General features: G+C 37.4%; 1 protein-coding gene across 2 annotated transcripts in view; it reads left to right on the top strand.

Annotated features, from left to right (window-relative positions):
- CWC27 (CWC27 spliceosome associated cyclophilin) overlaps positions 1 to 22,233 on the top strand; it is a 195,349-nt gene extending 173,116 nt beyond the window's left edge. For both annotated transcript variants that reach the window (XM_080682695.1, XM_080682696.1), the window contains exon 14: positions 21,721 to 22,233. In XM_080682695.1, coding sequence (XP_080538821.1) covers positions 21,721 to 21,883 — 163 coding nt within the window. In that variant the 3' untranslated portion in view covers positions 21,884 to 22,233. The remainder of the gene's footprint in view (positions 1 to 21,720) is intronic.
- The last annotated feature ends 495 nt before the right edge of the window (positions 22,234 to 22,728 follow it).

Below are 22,728 nucleotides of genomic sequence, written 5' to 3'. Positions count from 1 at the left end.
TTCTCTATATATGGTTTCTGTATGATCTGAGTTGTGGTGCCAAATTTTTTTTAAAGCCCTAGGTCTCTCTTAATAGGTTTGTATTACTTACATATTTGTTTATACTTAAATTCTAAGTTGCTTAAAGACAGAAGCTGGTTCCTCCCATAATTCTATGCCAGAGGCGAAGGTTCAGTGAGTGTTGATTAACCCATAGAGATAAATGCACTTTGCAGAGCATAGAACTTTCTGTTCTTTATATGACTGGACAGGTTTAGTTCTATTTTGGATTCCATGAATGTCTCAAAATATCTTTCAAATGTTTTGGGTTCAGTCACCACACACAAAAAAATGTTTTTGCCAAGTCCTCTTCCCCTTATTTTTGAATCCATATGCATTTTTTAAGGAAATATGATCCATGTGTTTCTGATTCATTTACACTTAACTCATCAAGAGGGTGTTTTGTAAGAGCAGTTTGATGCCCAATAATTTTTTTAAACTTTTTATAAGCCATTTAAGTCCTTTTTTATTGAACAGGAAAGTCACCAACAAATTTAAACCCAGAAGTTCCATTTGAAACTCATAACCCACAGGATTCAAATTTACTTTCAACTTGGCAGGACCATTTAACTTCCCAAGGTTCTCCCTCGCCCCTTTAGTGCAGTATTTTCTCATTTTGAATTCCTCATTAGCTTCAGATATCAATTAGTGTTTTTAAGTGTCATTATTGTTTTTGATGTGCTTTCATAATACAACCACTGTTCTAACATGCTCATTAGAAAAGTAAACAAATGGGGAAACTTCACTAGATAGGGGGAAATCACTGGTCAATGATGTTGGCCAATTCTCAGAGAACAAAAATAAGTGGCAGAGAGAAAGCAAAGATGTTAAAGGAGGCATTACCATGTCTTCCGGGGTTCATTTCTGCTTATAATTGCAGCCGCCTAAACAGAAAATCAGTACTGTGCACTATGTACCTGCACATTTTTTTTGGTATTTGCTTTCTCTAATATCTAATAAAATGCCTTTAGTATTCAAGGCACTATACAGAATCATATGTAATGCCTGGGTCCCCTATATAATGCCCTCTTATTGAGATATAGACTATTGAAATTTTGTAGCCTGATAAGCAACAACATCATTTCTGTTCATAAATAAACCAATTCGGCTTTATCAAGTCTCTGGTGATTTAGATCATCTCTCATAAAGTACATTGCACTCAGAAAAGAAGTCTTGTACTCATAATGATTTATAGCAAATATTAGAAGTATATGGCATGTGCCTGTGTATTATGCATAAATTACACAGCTCCCAGAGTATTTTGTAGGTCACGGTTGCCGCTTTTCTCAGAAGTGAAAGTCAGCCAGTGCTGTAGCACTGTCAGGGTCTGTTATCTGAGGTAAAATGATTGCTTCTGAGACATTTTTATGTGTCCGCATGAGTGACCACACATTGAGGGATCATTTTCATTTTCTGTCAAGATAGAAACCATTACCAATTTGTTATGTTTTCTTTTACTTGGCAAACTGTTCTATTTGCATTTTTGGCTGGGCTGCTGTATTGGCATAGTACACAACAGACATTTGGGTACCATTCAGCAGCATTCTATTTTTTATGCAAAAAAAAAAAGTAGGAGGGGGAGAGAAAGAAAAGAAATATGATTCTATTGTAAACACTATATATGGTGTTTGATAATTATTCCCAGATTTCACTGTCTAGCAAGGCATTTAAAGAAGTGTTATTAGTAGAACTAAGCTGAAATGCATGATAGAAATTTTTCACTCAAAATCATTAGGATTCTTCTCTTTGTTGGGATATATATTGCCAATACTTGGTGGCAGTGATGGGCACCAGATACCAGGGTAGCAGCAAGGGCCTGTTTGCCACTACATTCCTTCTCCTCACAGCGTTGCACTTTCATATAGAATCCTTCTCCCAGCATGGATTTTATAAAACCGATTAGATACATGTCTGGAGTCATCAGCCAAAGGATTCATATGACCATGTGGATGAGGTCCATATGTCATTTTGGGTTTGTTTAGATAAAGCTTGGTTAGCTCCCAAAAAAGTTTTGAGAGAGCTGTGTCTGACAAGGCAGTCAAGAGACTTATAAAAAAGAAAGCCACCTGCTCCTTACGCAACAAAATCAGCATTCCAGGAAGAGGAGAAAAATTAAATCTATGAGAGGATATTGGGATCCTGTGAGTCTTAACTACTCACTACTATGTTCCATTAAAAATTCTTTCCAGATAGTTAAGTCTAAGAGTAACCTAAAGCTTTACAACAAATGGACATGAAAAATAATGCACAAGGGAGGTCTGTCTGCCTCCTCTTTCTCTATCTGCCCTCACCACTTTCCCATAGTATCTATAGTATTCAGCATTGTAAGAGTCAGAAAAGCACTAACAATCAATTGCATGGTTGCCTCCAGTAAACATTTTAATATTTTTAGTATATAAGGAAAATATGTTTACTGTAGAAAAACCAGACTCCTCCCAAAAAAAGTAAATAAAAATCACATGTGATCTCAAACTCAATAATAAATACCATTAATTTATACATGTATATACCCCTCCAGATATTTTTATGCGGAGACATAGTTTAAGCAGAAACGTGATCATGTAATACTACAACTTTATAACTTGCTTTCCCCCTCAGCAATATATAGTGAATACTTTTCCTTGCCATATATAATTTTATGATATAATTTTAATATTTTGTTTTTATGGCCATCTAGTATTCCAAAATATGATGAAACACGATTTTCTTGATCAACTTCATGTTGTTAGATATTTAGGCTCTTTCCGGTTTTTTTCTCTTTTTTTATTGTATACAACATTGTAATAAACATCCTCCTATCTTTGTCATTGCCAATTTCCTCAGGATAAATTTCTAAAACTGAAATTCTTAGTGAGTATGCATGTTAGGCTTCTGCAAAGTATTTTCAAATGGCCCTCCCAAAACGTCATTCCAATTTATACTCCCAAGTAAATATCATTTCTATGACTTGTTTTTAGGGCTGTTAGTTTCTCAAGACTTAAGTAAGGTACTTTGCAGTGCTTAGTGAAAGAGTAATATTTTCAGAGAAATGCTTTGCCTTTGAAAACTTTTTAAAAATACAAAGTCTGATTTCCTTCTGGTACAAAAAAAAAGCTGGTACAAATTTCAGTGTATCTCTTCTTGAGATACTTAGCTCTGAATAATCTTGTTCTTGGTTCTGAAAAACTCTCCTTCTAAGATAATCCTACAGTTTTTTTGTAGGTGCCTTTCATTATACTGAGGAAGTTCCCTTCAACTTCTAGTATGCTGAGAGTTTTTAACATAAATGATATTGAATTTTGTCAAATACTCTTGTGTATTAATTGATATGATCATGGGGTTTTTCTTGTCTGACTATTAATAGGATAAATTACACTCATTGATTTTCAAATCTTAAAAGGCCTTGCAATCATGTAATAAACCACACTTGGTCATGGTGTGTTTCCCTTTTTAATTTGCTGAATCAAACTTACTAATACTTTGTTGATGATGTGTGTCTGTGTTCATGAGGAATACTGCTCTATACTTTACTGCTGTTTCTGTCTGGTAGGGGTATCTGGGTAATACTGGCCTCATGAAATGAGAAAAGTGTTTCCTCCTCTTCTATTTTCCGAAAAAAAGATTACATAAAATTGGCATTATTTCTTCTTTAAATATTTGGTGCAATTTGCCAGTGAAACCAGATGAATATGGAGATTACTTTTTCAGAAAAATTTTAATAGACTTTTATATTTTTAGTACAGTTTTAGGTTCACAGCAAAATTGAGAGAAAATACAGGGAGTTCCCATATTCTCCCTTCTTCTTCCCCCACCCCCCACAGTCATCCCAACTATCAGCTTCCTTCACCAGAGCGGTGTGTTTGTTCCAATTGATGAACCTGCTTTTGCACATCATTATCACTCAAAGTCTACACACTAGGCTTCACTCTTGGAGTTGAATATTCTGTGGGTTTGGACAAAAATAAAATGAGATGTATCCACCATTATAGTACTATACAGAATAGTTTCACCACCCTAAAGTTTCTCTATGCTCTGACTATTCATCCCTCCTTCTCCCCCTAACCCTGGCAACCACTTATCTTTTCACTGTGTCTATAGTTTTGCCTTTTCCAGAATGTCATGTAGTTGGAATCATACACTTTGTAGCCTCTTCAGATTGTCCTCTTGCTTTTAGTAATAAGCATTTAAGTTTTGGATGTCTTCTCATGACTACGTAGCTCATTTCTTTCTAACACTGAATAATATTCCCTCGTCTAGGTGCACCAGAGTTTATTCATTTGCCTACTAAAGGATATCTTGGTTGCCTCCAAGTTTTGGCAATTATGAATAAAGCTGCTATGAACATCCATATGTAGTTTTTTTGTGTGGACATAAGTTTTTTGATAAATACCAAGGAGCATGATTATTGTATCATATGTTTAGTTTTGTAAGAAATTACTGAACTGTCTTCCAGAATAGCTATACTATTTTGTATCTCCATCAGCAATGAATGACAGTCCCTGTTGCTCCACATCCTCACTGGCATTTGGTGTTGTCAGTGTTATGGATTTAGGCCCTTCAAGTAATCTATTACTAGATGTGTAATGGTATCTTATTGTTGTTTTAATTTGCAGTTTCCTAGTGACCTCTGATGTTGATCATCTTTTCACAAGCCATTTATCATCTCTATATCTGCTAAGGTTTTTCTGTCCACTTTTTATTCGGGTTGTTCATTTTCTTATTGCTGACTTTTACATGTTCTTTGCGTATTTTGAGTGACAATACTTTATCAGATAGTCTTTGCAAACATTATCCCAGTCTGTGGCCTGTCTTATTCTCTTGACATTGTTTTTGTTTTCTTTCTTTTTCTCATTTTTTTTCTTCTTGATTTATTATTTTTTTCAAAATTATTTTGTTTTAGTTTCAGATGTACAGCTTAGTGGTTAGACTTTACAAAGTATTCTCCCCCTCCCCCGATATTTCCAGTACCCACCTGGCACCATAGATAGTTATTATAATATTATTGTCTATATTCCCTATGCTGTACTTTCTATCACCATGACTATTTTGTAACTATCAATTTGTACTTCTTTTTTTATTATTGTTTAAAGTATTACATATGTCTCCTTTTTCCCCCATTGGCCCCTCCCCAGCCACTCAACCCCCCCCCCCCCCCCAGTTAATCCCTTCACCTTTTCACCTAGTCCCTTAACATCCCTCCTCCCTTCTAGCATTGCTTTTCACAGAGCAGAAATTTTTAATTTTAATGAAGTTCAGCTTATCCATTATTTCATTCATGGATCACCCCTTTGATGTTATCAAAAAAGTCATCGCCATGCAGTCATGTAGCTTTTCTCTTATGTTATCTTCTAGCAGCTGTATACTTTTGCATTTTACATTTAGGTCTATGATCCATTTTAAGCTAATTTTCTGAAGGGTCTTAGGACTTTGTCTAGTTTAATTTATTTTACTTGTGGAACATTTCTATTTTCACAGAATTTTTTGTTTGGACACATTCGCAGAGGTACTTTAATGTGATTTCTCATTGTTTCTTTTAAAACCACTGGTTAAGTATATTTTTAGCCAATTATAAATTATTCAGATTAATTAATAAAATTATATAAAATAAGTGAGTAGAAGTCACTCATACTTTAAATATTCATTCTTTTTGCCTCTTTTACTCTTATTCTTCTACTAGCATAGGAGATGAAGGTGGTTCTGAATCCCACCAATTCATTCTTGAAGCAAATATTTGCATATGCTATACAGTTGACCTTTGAACAACTTGGAACTGCGAGAGTCCACTTATACGCAGATTTTTAAAAAATAAATACAGTCGGCCCTTTTCATCCGCATCCTCAGATTCAACCAGTCAGTATTTTTGCATTGCAAACCACGGTTTCTCAACTATGGATTCCCAACCATGGATCAAAAATACTGCTTTTGCTCTGAGTTTGGTTGAATTCTCAGGTGCAAGGGGCCAACTGCAGTTAAGTTTTAGGGGGAACCAGAAGTTATACAGATTTTTGACTGTGTGGTGTTGGCACCCCTAACCACCCCCCTCAGCATTGTCCAAGGGTCAACTGTATTGCAGGCATCTGCTAGAATCTTTATGCTATCTTCTCTCATTAACTCTCCTAAGAGCCTCATGGGGCTCATAGGTTAGGGACCAGTTGTGGTAGATTTGTTTCTTACAACTCCATCAGATAGTTAGTATTATTCCCATTCTATAAATGAGGAAACTGAGGCTCAAATAAATTAGGTTACTTGCCCAAGACTACACAGTAGTAAGTGGTGATTGTGGGTCACACTCAAGAGCTCAAGCTGCTTCCAGAACACCAGCTCTACCAACAGTGATTTCACTATGAAGTAATAATCCATGGGATAAGAAGAAAAACTCAACTTGACTTTTAGAGACCTTTAATTCTAAATAATATCTGTCTTCTGGAGCTCGTTACAGAATATATCACCATTCTCATCTCTGGAATACTTTCCACATTCCTTTAAAGAAATGCACTCTCCTGGGGGCTCTCTATAATCCCACATATTGAATTATCTCCTAATTATAAAGTGGGCTGGCAAACCAGACTTCCTAGGTTCAAATCCCTGCTCCGACAATGATTGCTGAACGACCTGAGCAAGCAACCTCTCTTGTAAGATTCCATTTCTTCACCTTTAAAATGGAGATAACAACACCTATATCAGAATTATTATTAGAATTAAGTGAGATAATTCATGTAATGTAGTCAACATAGTGCCTGACTCTAAGGAAATGCTCAGGAAATATTAGGTGTGAGAGAGGGAGGTGGGTGTGTGGGACTAGGGTAGTATTAAGGCTTGACAAATTACTCAAGCGACACAAACTAAACATTCTAAATTAAATTGGCAGTATGTTAGTTGTACAGTCCTCTTGTAAAAACCTCAAAGAAAAATACATAAAGAAAAGGTGAATGTTAATTCAGATAAGGTTATCTGCGACCTAAAAGGAATGTAAGTATATTCATTAAATTTGCTAGAGCTCAATGGTTCTATTTTAAAATCTGTTGAGAAAAAGAGAAAAGTATAGTAAGGCATGATGTTTAGCTGAATTGAGATAATAAAATGCTGAGGCTCAGAGTTTAGTGAATAATTTTTGGAACAGATAAAAGCTACCTAGGCATAAGTGGTTTATTTCTATTGGAAAGAAAGTTTAAAGAGCAAGGGTTCTGGGGATTAGCACGATATAGTAAAAGTCATTTCACAATGATTGTTCCAGATAACAGCAAAGCCTATTAGTACAGGATGGAAGTTGCCATTGTACACAGGCAATTAAGATGTTATCAACAAGCACTCTGGCACTTTAACCATCTCCGCAAGTTAAATGATGCTTCAAACATGATAGAAAACAAAGTAGTAAGATTCCAGGTGAAATTTAGTGAACAGAGATGCATAACCTCTATGCAGTTATTTGTATCTCTTTAAAGGCAGTTTTTTGTTTGTTTAAATATACTTTTATTGATTTCAGAGAGGAAGGGGAGAGGGAGAGAGAGATAGAAACATCAATGATGAGAGAGAATCATCTACTGGGGATGGAGCCCACAACCCAGGCACGTGCACTGACCGGAAATCAAGCTATGACTTCCTGGTTCGTAGGTTGACGCTGAATGACTTAGTCACACTGGCTGGGCTAAAGGCAGTTTTAAACAATGTGTCATTTTCTTTTACAGAGTTATTAGATGAAATTAATACTAAATGTCATATTGATTTTTCAAATAACCTAAGTTGTGTTCATAATACATGTTCAATATATAAAACATAAAGGGACAGGAAAAAATCACTAGTAATTTTATATACCACACATAATCATGATTAATGTTTTTTTAATCCATCCTCATATATTTATATTTACACTTTTTCCAAGAATGGAAAAATTCATCCGATTTTTTATTACAAGCCTTCATCAGTGAATAATCCATTAGTTAAATATTTTTGCAGATTCACTATTATTTCCTTAGGCTAAAGGAAGTAAAACTGCTGAGTCAAGTGTGTGCTCTTTTTTGTTTTTTTTAAGTATAACTTAATTATAAGAAAATACATAGTTTGGCCCTAGCTGGTTTGGCTTAGTGGAAAGAGCGTCCGCCTGTGGACTGAAGGGTCATGGGTTCGATTCCAGTCAAGGGCACATGCCCAGGTTGTGGGCTCGATCCCCAGTAGGGGGCGTGCAGGAGGCAGACGATCAATGATTCTCATCATTGATGTTTCTCTCTCCCTTCCTCTCTGAAATCAATAAAAATATATTTAAAAACAAAAAAGAAAATACATAATTTGTATTTGTTTATCTTGATGAGTTTTGACAATTATATACACCCATGTAAACACCACCAAACCAAGATCTAGAACTTCTTCATCACCCGGAGGATTCCCTTCAGCCAGCCCCCTCCCTCAGCCATTCCAACTTCTGTCAGCTCAAGTATGCCTTTGATGACGTTTTTGCTAGATTGCATTCCAGAAGTTGAATCCTTTTTACCTGTACCAGCAATAAATGACGTTACTGATTTCTCCTTACTCTAGGTATTATGTGAGCATGTATGTGTCATATCATAGATAACTGATATAGATATACTAATCTTTGCCAGCTTCTACCATATATCATTTTGTATTTCTTTGTTTACCAGTAAAGTTGAACTTTAAAAATGTTTTAACTAACAATTTATATTTTATTATTGTTGTGATTGTGGTTGTTAATTGTATAGTCTAATGTGATTATATATCTCTTGATTTATAAAAGCTTAAATATTAAGGATATCTTTTTTTAAAATATTTTTACAAGTTTGTCATTGCCTTACAATTTCTTTATGGAGGTTATTGTTTTGTTTTGTGTTTAACGTGGAATTTTAACTCTGCATTGCCAAATCTGGCAATCTTTTTCTTCATGCTTTCTGCCCAGTGCCATTCTCTACCTCTTCTTAATCCCAGGATTACGTAAATACCTATAGTATTCTCTAGTATTTTTATGGTTTTGTTTTTACTTTATTTTGACATTTTTAATCCACATGGAATTGATTGGAATTGATTGGGTGTTATTACATTAGATTAATATTATAACTATTTTTTTTCTAAATCGCTAACCACCATAATTGAATAATCTTGAGTTTCTCCACTGATACTAAATGTGGCCTTTATCATAGAGTAAGTTCTTATGTATATTTTTCAGTCAGTTTTATTACCCTACATGAATTTTTCTGTCTATCCCTGTATCAATACCTCACTGCTAAATTATTGTAGCAATATAATACTACATAATATCTGGTGAGCAAGTTGGACCTTTATTGTTTAACACATATTTTTACTTTAAAAGCTTAATTGGCTGAATAATGTGCTATAATTATTTCGTGTTAGTTAACCACACCTGGAAAAAGCTTAGACAATTGACCATGGAATCAATAAAAAGGCCCCATTATTTAATAGGTGGCCACTACCTGAATTACAGCCCTAGCGCCAAAAAGGAAATAATCACTCTTTAGACAAATGCCCTACCTTCAAAGTGATGGAAAAGATCACATGTGGAAAGTAAGTAGCATGAGGAATAACAAAGAACAAAATCTAGGATTTGATTGCCATTTTCGGCTAGAGGTATCTAAATGTTTTTATGAGCCATTTGATCAGATTTTTTTTCCCTTCTCTCTGGTACTGAACCAAAACACAAAGGATTAACAAAGTCGTAGAGTAAAGGCAACCTCTTAACTTTTATGTTATATGATGTGGATTCCAGGACACCTAGGATGGCCACATATAAATACAAACCACAAAATCCTTTTCCAAAGACATTCATTAATAATCTTTCTACTACCCGCTATTTTGAATTGTTATTATCCCTTCTCCTTCCTGTATTAATGCAGATAATACATGACATGTAATAATATTGTTCTGTTCCTTATGTGCAGATAAGTCAGTTGATTATGATAGGTAAAATATTGGGCTTGAGCGCTTTTTTTAGTAGAAATAAAAGTTATAGTAAGAAGCCAACTTTTAGGGAACATTTAAGAAACACCAATTAATCTTTTTTAAACTATAAGCTAGATATTGTTCTGATGCCCAAATGATATGGGAAGAATCTGAGTCACAGAAAGGTTAAGTAACTAAAGGTTAAGGTCATGGCCTCATAGCTAGGAAGTTGTAGAATTCAGAAATAGTCAATTATTCTTGGCTCAACAGTTTAATTCTGTTTGTTTTTGACGACATTATCACTTGTGATTTTATATTGCACCAGTTTCTCTACCTGAGCTAGCCTGTATATTTTTCATATTTTCAAATAAAGTAGTGTTGTTGTTGTTTTTTAATAATGCCAGACAAGTGACTTCAGGACTTGGTCAAACTCTTGGTAAAAAATTGTCTAGCCCTCTTTAAATCATGGAAGATGTTAAGTCTATATCCCTAATATTATAATCCTTGTATTATTTGAAGAATAAAAATAAAAGTTATTAAAAGTTTGCTTAACTTGAACAAGAAGTTCCTGCCACATTTACCCATCATTTTTCATAGTAATATAAATAGTAGAGTAGTTATGAGTATGGGATTTGGAGTCAGGCCTGAATCTGAATCCCAGCTTGGAAATTTACTGTCTTGTGTGATCTCAGGCAAATTATATAACCTTTCTAACCCTGCTCATTAATTTGTAAACTGGGGATAATAATAGTACCTCCCTGGTGGGTTAGTTTGTGGATTAAATGAGATGCTATTTTTAAAGGATTTAGCAGAATGTCTGGAACAGTCAGGGCTCAGTGTTTTGTTGTTCTTGTCTACAAGGTTGTCATTGATATTTTTAAGAATTTATTCCTCTGGATTTGACTACTATCAGTAGATCCATCACAATGATGATTAGAGTTTCCACTATTTCTATAATTTTTTTTGTTTTGTGTGTTTTTGTTTGTTTTTTACCTTTTCTTAATTCATAATACTTTACAATGGTTAACCTAAGTTTCTATCATAATTCCTAACATTCTGAAATAAAATAAATTTGAGATTTGAGACTTTTACAGTGAACAGTAATTCCTCATTAATGAAATTGGTTGTTGTTTTTTTCTTGAAGCTAGAACTAAAAGAAAAGGGGGGTGAAACATCAATTGTAAATATAATTTAAATAGAAAGCAAAATAATATCACTTCGAAGAGCATAGAATTATAAGCTCAGCATAATATCTATGTTTTACTTCCATTCCTCTCTCTGAGCCAAGTACTAAGGTAGTGATAAAATGAAGCAAGAAGGAATGTGATTATCTACCAGATATCCTAGTTGGTGTGTTCATTTTATAAAGGAGTATAAAATGCTGCAGAAGACCGATGTGGTTCTTTCATAAGTAAATCTTGTCAGAGTTGCTGATCCTGGAAAGGTGATTATTTTTATTCTAAGCCCTCCATTCAATCCCTGACGTTGCCTCTTTTTCTGCCATTTTTCTTCTGGATAAATAAAACTCCTCTGTATTGACTCTACTTTCATTTAGTGTGCCCTGAAATAAGTTTCTATTACATTAGGGGGGTTGTTTCAGAGACAGGCAGATAGCCATGTCCCCCTGCTGCTTACCAGGACTGTTTGATTGGGAACCCTACCTTCCCTATGTGCTTTTGTTAGTTCACTGGCCATAGCTTATGTTACTGGCTGAGCAGTTGTTTAAACCAACGGCAGGTGTAAGAATGCATATTACTCATTTATTCTGGAAAGGCTCTTAAGCCTTTCCAACTGTGTCCTGCTGACTGTCAGTATGTTAGATAGGCAAGAAAGCAGAGAAACTGCATTCCCATGTTGCTGAAGATATTTTGAAAATGACATCTTTCACATTTACTCCAACAATACTCAGCATTTATTAAAGACACTCTATAATAGGGGGGCTTCTTTTTTCTTTTTAACTGAGGAAAACAAGTCATTTTGAAGAGTTTGCTTTTCAAAACCCCAAACTGAGAGGAAAATACTAACATTTGTTCAAAGTTCAGAACCAAGGAGGTTTTCCCTTGTGAATGGTGAACCGTAAAGGAAAATCTGCCCGTTTTCATCTTCTGTTCTTCTTTCAAAGGCCAGTGGCCATTTTCCTCTCTGTTTGGTTTACCTTATGCTCTATATCCCTATAGTTATTTCTGTTTGTTCAAATATTTTTAAAATTTGTTCCTATTTTTCTTGTAAATTTTAAATATTTCTTCTGAGTTTTCACCATTTTTGTCTGCTATTTTTTATTTTTTGTTTGCTTCCTTTAAGAAACTATTTCTGTTTCCCATCTTGAGTCTTATTTCTTCTTTACTTTTCCTCCTTAGTTTCTTTCTTCTCTTTAGCCTCTTCTGTTTCTCAGTCATCTCTGTCCTGTGCCTAAGAATTATAATATGGGGTTGATTGTAAATTATAGGATCAAATACTACACAGTGGATAAAGCAATGTTGAAGTATAGTTATTCATGTAAAAGATGTTTGTGGTGTGTGAAAAACAATTATAAAATATATACATCATGATACCTTCAAAATATATATATATACACACACACACATATATATATATATATATATATATATACACACACAAATACATGTGTGTATTTGTATATATACATAGATATACATAGAAAACATGTAGGAAGGGATGTGTCTATATGTTTATGGTAGTTATTGATGAGCTATGGAGTTCCAAGTAATTTTGTTGTTGTTGTTTTATGTTTTTGCCTCTCAGGATTGTTGTATTTTGCACAAAGAAAAAGTTCCCACAACAGTGAATATGTTATGCTATACTAGTAAAAGTTGGAAAAATAAATTTTTTATAATTCTTTGATACTATAAACAGTTTCTGCACTATGGTTTATGGTCTAGTATAGATGGGACATATTTTAAAATATAGGTATAAGTCTCAAAAGTTAGGTAGGATGAAGTATGTCATGTATGTATGATGATGTACATGAAAACACTTTGAAAAAGGCAATGCAATTAGTAGAGTATTATAAAGATGATCAATAGTTATACACGCATAGTTTATATGTAATACACACTCATACAAAGTGCAAAATGATCTGAAATGATAGTCAATGTTCGGACCACACTTTTCAGGCATGATGTTTGAACCTCACTCTGTGAGGTAAATAGGGTGCCTGTTACCATCCCCTCATCACAGATAAGGAGGCAGAGAGGCCTGCAAAGCAGTGTGACAATCCTACAGAAACACTTAGTGGCTGAGTTGTACCACAAACCCAGGCTTTCTGACTGCAGTCCACAAAGTTTCCATAATATCAAAGGCGAGAGCAGGTCCTGAGGCCCAGGGCAGTCAGGAGAAAGTGGGAATTAACCTAGGCCAGTGGTCGGCAAACTGCGGCTCGCGAGCCGCGGTTTGCCGCTCTGTTGACTAATGAGTTTGCCGACCACTGACCTAGGCTATGAATGGAGAGGGGACACAGACCATGGGAAGGAGGTGGAAAAGATCACATGTGGAAAATAAGTAGCATGAGGAATAACAAAGAACATACTAAATGTGTCCTTTATCATAGAGTGAGTTCTTATGTACTTACTCTGTGATAAGGACTGAAGCACCACAGTGTACTGCAGCCCCTCTCTGGTTCAGAGCAGGTGCGGTCCTTCAGAGTCAAATGTGGGCAAAACTGAAAATTGTTTTGTCTTGCTGAATTTTTTTAAAAAACAAAAAAGACTGTTTTGCTTCTAAAATATGGCTCCTTCCAAGCTCCATGCCCCCCCCAAAAAATAATTAAACCAGATCATTTAAGTTTCTAACCCATAGTCCCATAGAACGATAAACTTAAGTAATAGGCAGGAGTTATTTCATTTGGTTTCTTAAGAATTCTAATTGAACAGAGAAGTGAGAAGCTATCAGAACAGTATACTAAACACAAATTACGTGGATGCCAGTTTCATAAAGGATGGCAAGGCCTTACAAACCGTGTAGAGGAAGGCTGAGGACAATGTGTGCGTTTCTCCCCGCCTCATCCCTCACAGGGAGTTAGTGTACAGAAGGCAAATGTCAATCACAAATGTCAATCATTAGGCAGTTTAACTGGCACATTTGAGAAAGTTAAGTGTTAGATTTTCATAGCATAAGTTAGCGGTGGTGAAAATACTTCGTTTTAGTGTTTTGAGTACAGTATTAACTTTTCTCTGCTGTAGAGTTTAAAAGGAGAGTTACTAACCTGGAAAACTCAAGGGTCTATAAACAATACTGCTAAATAATTTGGAATTATGTATTAATACTACCAAGGAGAAAGATGAACAAAACCAGGATTCTAGCCAAAGGGTTTAGAGGTGACTGGCTACCCAGAAACATCTGTTTATTCAGCCAACATTTATTGAGGGCATTTTTCTTGCCCAGCGTTGTGACCAGGGCTGGTACAAAGGCCAATGAAACAGAGCCAACTGCAATCTAGCGAGGGAGAAAAGAGAGCTGACAGAAGAGTGCCCTGACCTTGGAAAAAGAGCAGGAAAAAGAGCAGGCCAGGCCAGGAGAGGAAAGGGACTGGTTCCCAGAGGGGATGACAACCTCAGCTAATAGGAAGAGAAGTATATCGCCCTGAAGAGGCAGCCAGGAGGCAGGAGAGAGCAGGTTTTGTTCAGGAAACTACAAATCATTCAGGATGTCTAGAGCAGCGGTCGCCAACCTTTTGGACCTCACGGACCACCAGTGGTCCACGGACCACCGGTTGGCGACCGCTGGTCTAATGCATGGAAAGTGATGGGGGAAGGTGACAATGGGAGCTTAAAGAGGGGATCAAAAGCCAAATCATAGAGGCCACATAAGCAACTTGAGTTTCATTATGTAGACAAGGAGGAAACACTGAAGGATTTAAAACAGGACAGTTTTCATGGCTAGATTTGCATTTTTGAAATATATATATAACAAAAAAGACCTGGATATCACCATTAACTGCAAGGCACTCCTTAGTAACTTGATGCCTGAGAGAGATTGCCACACTTCCATCCTTACGAGTCCAGGACATGGGCCTTGGCTCTGCCCCACTGAGACCTCCAGCTGAATGGGTGTCCCTACCTAGTACCCTCATTTTAGCAAGGTTAGGAGAAACTGGGACTGAGATTTCAGAGAGCAAAAATTAAAGGCAGTAAGGGATAAAATATTTACAGTGAAAATTAACGCTTCCCTGGTTTTAAGCAAGTGTTCACCTAAAAGAGAGGCTCCTGCTGGGCAGTGTGGCTCAGTGGTTGAGCGTTGGCCTATGAACCAGGAGATCATGGTTGGATTCCTAGTCAGGATACATGCCTGGGTTGCTGGCTTGATCCCAAGTCGAGGGCATGAATAAGGCAGCCAATTAATGGTTCTCTCTCATCATTGATGTTTATATCCCTCGCTCCCTCTCCCTTCCTCTCTGAAATCAATAAAAATGTATTTTAAAAAAAATAATTAAAGAGAGGCACCTTTTTCCAAAAGATGCTTCCACATTTCTCAAGGCATTTTTGGAACTGCTTTTTTGTAATTCCTTTAAATACCAGCTTGGGAGCCACACAAATAATCATTCTTATCTCTATAGTTGCATTTTTAAATTTTTGTATCCTAAAATAAGCACCAACTACCCAATCTGACTTATTTATCCTTCTCATTAGGACTTAGCACTGAGTTAGCACTAATTTATTCCTAAAGTTAAACCCATCTTCACAAGATGAAAGTTTACCTCTGAAGACATTACCAGCCAGCTATAAGTTTCTTGATCATGAACCTCACAAATTGCGTGTGAAGTGAGGGTGATAATAACATCTTTCCTGTCTACCCCATACAGCTTTTTTGAAGATAATACCAGACAGCATGTGCAGTACTATGTCAGTGGATGCTTTCATTGTTATTGCCTCACACTTGGCAGGCAGTTCCAAAATATGCATTTGTCCTGGAGTCTTTCTGTGTGTTCATCCCCTAATAGACGGTTCACTTTAGGAGAGCAGGGCTTGGGTCATATTTGGCTTTGTGTCCCTGGAGTCTGACATTGGGTCTCACACATAAACAGCATTGGCCCAATGCTGTTTATTGAATGAATAATTGAATCTAGCTCCTTGTCTTATTCTCAAACCATTTATAAGACCTGGAAATACACTTGAGATCTTCAGTTAAAGTAATAGACTCAGAGGCCATGTAACTTCTTCAAGTAGGTGAGCAGTTTGTCACTGGGAAGCATCTGTTCTAATCTCTGAAGGGTCCAAGACCACTGGCTGATGAAATCTATCAATCTGAAAGTATAATGGTTCTTTTAAATATATATTGATTTCTGAGAGGAAGGGAAGAAGAGATAAACATCAATGATGAAAGAGAATCATTGATTGGCTGCCTCCTGCACGCCCCACACTGAGGATTGAGCCTGCAACCCGAGCATGCACCCTGGCGAGGAATCAAACCATGACCTCCTGGTTCATAGGTCGATGCTCAACCATTGAGCCACGCCAACTGGGGTGAAAGTGTAAAGGTTCTTGAACCCTAGTGCTGCAATCTTAACTTTGGCTGTATTTTAAAATCATCAGGAAAACATTTTCAATTCCTGATGCTGGGTCCCCATCCCAACCACAACAATTGATTCAGTACCTCTGGAGGTGAAGGCCAGGCCTGGCATCCAGTTGATTCCAATGTACAACCTGCATTGAGGTAGGGAGGGCTCTAAGATTAGACTTTGCGAAACATTGCTTTAAAGAAATTGCCTACCGCCGAAACCGGTTTGGCTCAATGGATAGAGCGTCGGCCTGCGGACTGAAGGGTCCCAGGTTCGATTCCGGTCAAGGGCATGTACCTTGGTTGTGGGCACATCCCCAGTAGGAGGTGTGCAGGAGGCAGCTGATCGATGTTTCTCTCTCATCGATGTTTCTAGCTCTCTATCCCTCTCCCTTCCTCTCTGTAAAATATCAATAAAATATATTTAAAAAAAAAAAAAAGAAATTGCCTACCTAGTTCTACATTAGTGCCCTAGGAAATGGAAAAGATGTAAGGCCTGCTCCCACTTCAGTCTTCAGGGAATAAAAACTAGCACTCACTAATGGGGTGCACTGGGAAAGCAGCAGTCTGTGTGCTGAGCTGGGATTAAGTCATGGAAAGGTGGGCTTGTGCTGAGCATGGGACTTTCTGCAGAGCCTGTGAGACATTTTAGAAGTGTATCAGAGAAATAAAAGACAGTCTCTGCCCACAAAAGGAGGGTCAAGTGTTAGTTTAGCAAACCAGTGAGTACCAACCAGCAGGCCTGGCCGACACAAAGGTTCTGAAGGCTTTGATTCACACCAGTCACCATTCTTGGCACTGGGAATACAGCTGTGAACAAGATTCAGAGTGTCTCGAATAACTGACAGTCTGTTCAGAATTAAGTAAACAGGCAATTACAGAATGGGGAGAGCTGATGAAAGAAAGGAAAAGAGGTTGGTGAGATAGGAAGATCCCATTGTTAGAAGGTTTTAAGGGTCAGGCTGAGATTTCAGTCAATACAATAGCTAATAGTTCCTGCTCAAAAGAACACTGTAAAAGAAACGTGTAGGAAAGGTTATTTTGGAACCTTTGGAAGATTATAAAAAGGAGAAATAGTGCAGATGCAGAACAGTTAGAACACCTACAACACTCTAAGGGTTGGGTGCTAAGTTCCTAAATTAGGGAGACTTGGAAATGGGAAGGAGTGGTTTATAGACTTCCCAGTGAAAAACATAGCTGTTTTCATTATAGAAGCATAAATAATTTAAATACATTTCAGTCAGAAGTGAATTGTTAATATTGGAATTCTATTTTGAATGATTTACTATATATCTGAGAATGCACTTCCCATTATTAATTGCTGTAATATCTTAATCTTTTTCACAACTATGAAAGTTGTTTAAAAACTGGTTGTCAAATTCCTGAGGTTAGTAAAGGTCTGGATTCTTTTAAGATAATCGGCTGTTTAATTTTTGTCTGTAAGCCCACACAGTCTCTGACCAAAAAACTTACCTGTTCAACACAGCCTCTGTGACAATGGTAACCCTCCATATTTCTATAACACACTCAAGTCAGTGTTCTTATTGAGAATATGAGCTTATGTAAAACTTTTTATTAATAAGAACTAAATTTCTGTCTTTGCCTTCAAGTGAACAAGTTTTAAAATTTTCATATGTAAATGATCAGTGTGTAATTCCAATAAACTCACTACTCTTGTTGGGCCAATGCCATGACCAGCCACAGAGTGGATAGTATTGAGTTGTCGATACATACAAGACTGTAAACTACCAGACCCTATGCACTGGAATTGGGTCTGTATTATAAGTCTGCATGTGTATTCTCACCGGAGGCTGTAAAATGTGGGCATGCTTTCAATCCGTGCAGTCTGTGATTTATGGAGGCACATAGGTCAGGAGTTTATTATGCTGAAAATCATAATAACTGTTTTGTTTGCTCTTGAAAATGAAGTGATTGAAGCATGTTGAAAGATAAATGGGTGAAACATTTTTGATTATGCTTTTATTTCTATTAAAGATTAAATATTATTGCTGAGTAACCAACCCTGCTAAGTATTATGATATTAAAGCTGAAGTAGTGTGTAAGCTGATAGCCCCTTCTTTCCTCTGGGTTTAGGTTTGTTATTAATCAAAACGTTGGACCTGTTTAGTGCAGTGGTGTCTGAAACAAACAGTTGAAAAAGACAGCTACTTTAATTTACGGCTTTCTGTTTTTCCAGATTTGTAGGCAAATCTGTTTCTCTGTCTGGGCTTTGTGCTGTGTTCTCATGTCTAGATGTCATTTCTTAGACCAGAGCCAACGCAGTCCAATAGTTACACGATTCTCTCATGGCATAGAAAGGAGGATGGTGCCTTATTATGGTTTTAATTGACAAATTCTGGCAAAGTAATTTTTGAAACATGGACAGTCCCTACTAGAAGTGGATATTACACAAAACCCATATGTATTGGGGAGCAGAAAAAGCAATAATTTTTTAAATAGAAGAATGCATATATGGAGAGGTATTAATAAGTTAACTAAGACAGTGGCTTCTGGTGTTTTATATCAATACTAGAGGCCCGGTGCATGAAATTCGTGCACTGGGGGGGGGGGGTCCCTCAGCCCAGCCTGCACCCTCTCCAATCTGGGACCCCTCGGGGGATGTTGGACATCCCTCTCACAATCTGGGACTGCTGGCTCCTAACCACTCGCCTGCCTGCCTGCCTGATTGCCCCTAACCGCTTCTGCCTGCCAGCCTGATTGCCCCCTAACCACTCCCCTGCCAGCCTCATTGACACCTAACTGCTCCCCTGCCGGCCCGATTGCCCCCAACTGCCCTCCCCTGCTGGCCATCTTGTGACAATGTGGGGGCAGCCATCTTGTGATGACGTGGAGGGTGGCCATTTGTGAGGGCATGAGGGTCAATTTGCATATTACCTCTTTATTATATAGGATAGGAGTATTGAATAAAATATTTTAAAGGGCATATGATTCCAGCTACTTCCTGGTGGTGGCTTAGGCATCTGCACAAGAGTCATTTGGAAAGCGCTCACCACTTGCGGACATGCAGTGTGGGGTGGGCTCCCCTGATGCGTGGTCAGAGACCTTTAATAAGACCATCTTGCCACTTTCCTAAACCTGGTTTTCAACAGTGGTGACAACAGTGTGCTTTGTGGGGAATGCAGCACAGACTGTAAGAAGTGTCAGAGGAAAAGACCACCTCTTAATATGTGAAACAAAGGGCTGAGTTTACTACTTACTGAAGTAAGAAAGAGCTGTGCTTTGAGGTACAGTCTCTGAGCAAAGCTGGTTGCAAATCCTTATATAGATTTTTGGGTTGGGGATTGTTTAGGAGTGGACATCAGCCTCAGAAGCTCTTTAATCAGGAGAGATTGTCCGTGATTGGCTGGCTTTCTGGAGCATGTTCGCTGGAGTGAGTCCGCCACTGATTGGCCAGCTTTCAGAAACATTAGGCTGTCGCTGATTAGTTGGCTTTTGGAGGTGTGTTTACTGAAGTATTTACCGAGGTGCATTTAGGCCTAGGCTAGTCATCATTAATTGATTAAATCCGGTGTAATTATGTTTCAAATCGGTTCTAGTGGTCACTGTGGAACAACCATCCTTTTTCTAGGAGTTGGAGATTGTTTTATTCTCATAAGCTAATGCTTAAACTGTAAGAAATTGAAGACACAAGAAAATCAGACTCTGGGGAATCCCTCTAAATAAGCAACAACCCTGTGATGCGTTTTTCTAAATCGGGTGCTTACTAAAGCAACAGGAAGTATAAAAACTCAGGAGTTCTCTCACATGTGAGATGGCGTGTTCATATACAGGGTGTCCCCCAAAATGTATGCACTTTAACAGCTGATAACTCAGTTTTGAAAATGGAATGTATTTTAATAAACACTGCCTTTATAATTATTCAAAGTATGTGTACATTTTTGGGACACCCTATATTATTGAGATCAGTTATGAATTTGATGCAAATCATGTATTTTAATAATAAATTATAGAAATGTGAGTTACCTCAGTATGATAAAGGAAACTCTAAGTCATTATTATCACTCATCCTCACCTGCGTTCCAGTCAGCTTTATCTGGGTGGAAAGGGGTGGGAATGGTAGTAAGACCCCACATGTCAGCCCTGGTGAACTGTAGCTACTGAATCCTGAGTAATTGTAGCATCACTACTACTGTAACATTTTACTTTCCTCCCAAAATCTTTTTAGGATTCTTTAAAATCTGGGTATATCCCTAGGAGTCTGTCACACAAGTAAACTTCACTCAGCATGTGTGCTACTGCAGGGGGAAAGAAGCCAATATAATATTTGAGTTTCATCTGAAAGTTTCAGCTGGTGTATGCGGAGTGTTAATCCTATAGGCAATTTGGCCCTATCTTTTATGATAAAGGAAAGTGCTTTGTCTGCCTATTTTAAAAATTGCTGAACTAACTAATGGGAAAGCCTTAGTAGTTTTGTTTATATATAAAAACTGAACTTTCCTCTTTCCAAATTCCTTCAACTGCCCTGAAACCTAGTCTTTTGACTTCCCCATTTATTCCTGACACCTCCTAATGGGGACAGAGCTAATCGCTTACATGTTTCCCTGCTGCTAAGGATAGCCAGCTTATGACCACTTATGAGTCAAGCACATGTTGATACCTTAAGACCAGTAAGCATTTGATAAAGTAGGAAAGCAGGGTGGTTAGATTTGTTGTAATCAACAGTAGGAGGAGGAAACTAGTCCACGGAGCTGTGCCATAAGCTTAGTTTCTGTTTGTATGAAAAATATGTATATTTTTTTAACTCAGCTACTCCACAGAAAAGGGAGTCATAATACCATTTGAACAAGAATTTTCTTAACACATTACCTACTCTTGATCCATTTAACTACTCAAAACAAAATGAAACAAAAATCAGATAGGAGTGGCTGATTGTCAGGAGTTAGGAGTTTTGCTCTGCAGCCAGGCTCTCTCCAGCTAAGAAGTAAGCTCTTTAAAGGCAGCTGGCAGAATGTTCTGGGAGTTTAGTTTAAGGAACACTGTGTGTAGAAGTCTAACCTCCCATCAGGAAAAGAACCCCAAGTGAAAACTGAGGCAGCGACACTCACTACTAGAAATACAAGCCAGCAGAACAAACTCCACACATGGTTTTCAAATTCAAGTGTTTTCTGAGAAGTTGGTTTCCGTGTGGCACAAGCACTAATAAACAATAAACCCATCTTTGTGTTCTGTACCCTTATAGTTCATTTTGCCAAGGATGGGGAAGTATAGAATTTCTACTTTCAATTTCCACGCTACAATCACTGAACCATCTCTCTCCCTCTTTAGGATGTCACATGTACTTCAGTTTGAGGATAAAAGCAGAAAAGTGAAAGATGCAAGCATGCAGGACTCAGACACGTTTGAAATCTATGATCCTCGGAATCCAGTGAATAAAAGAAGAAGGGAAGAAAGCAAAAAGCTGATGAGAGAGAAAAAGGAAAGAAGATAGAAGGAGAGGACTGACAACCAGAACAAGTGAAAGTGTGCCTGCAGTGCATAGCCTCATGACAGTCATTGCTCCCAGCAGCATCACTTAGGGCAGTGGTCGGCAAACTCATTCGTCAACAGAGCGGCAAACCGCGGCTCTGACCACTGACTTAGGGCATGGAAAGAAGTCTTTTTGAAACTTTCTCTGGTTTTGAAAACCAGTTATCTTGTTATGTAAATTGTGGACTGACACAAACACATACTCTGGGTTACTGGAACACACTTTTATTCTGCATTGACCTTTTATATTGTTAAATGTGAAATAAAATCACTTTCCTTCCAGTTTCCATGTTAACCATTTGCAGACCGTGCAAGCCTACTTGTGTTTTTTTACCCTAAAATATTTGAAGGCTTCATTTTCGAGATTTTTTTCTAAGAAATTCCTGCAAAAAGAATATTTGAGGAAAACCTCTTTGGCATTCTGTCATCAGGATACAAACTTTGGAAAAGAACCCCAAGTGAAAACTGAGGTTCTTATACACACACACACACACACACACACACACACAAACACACACACACACACACACACACACACACACACACACACATATATATATATATATATATATATATATAAAATAAAGATTGATTTTTTTTTCACATAAATATCTCAAAATAGCCAAATCAGTAGGACTCAGTAGCCCATACCTTAAATTATAAGGAACACCCACATGAATATTCACATCTGCATTGAGGCTAACGCCTGGGTTTTATTGATGCAGTCAAGACACCGGCTACTGTCAGCCCAGCTCACTGCACACCCTGGCCTGGCCTGACCCTGGGCTGCCTGACCCGGGCCACCTG

Source organism: Plecotus auritus, assembly GCF_963455305.1.
Source record: "Plecotus auritus genome assembly, chromosome: 7".
NCBI classification, from domain to species: Eukaryota; Metazoa; Chordata; class Mammalia; order Chiroptera; family Vespertilionidae; genus Plecotus; species Plecotus auritus.
Note: the sequence above shows the minus strand (reverse complement) of the source record. Positions and strands in the feature narration are given on the sequence as shown.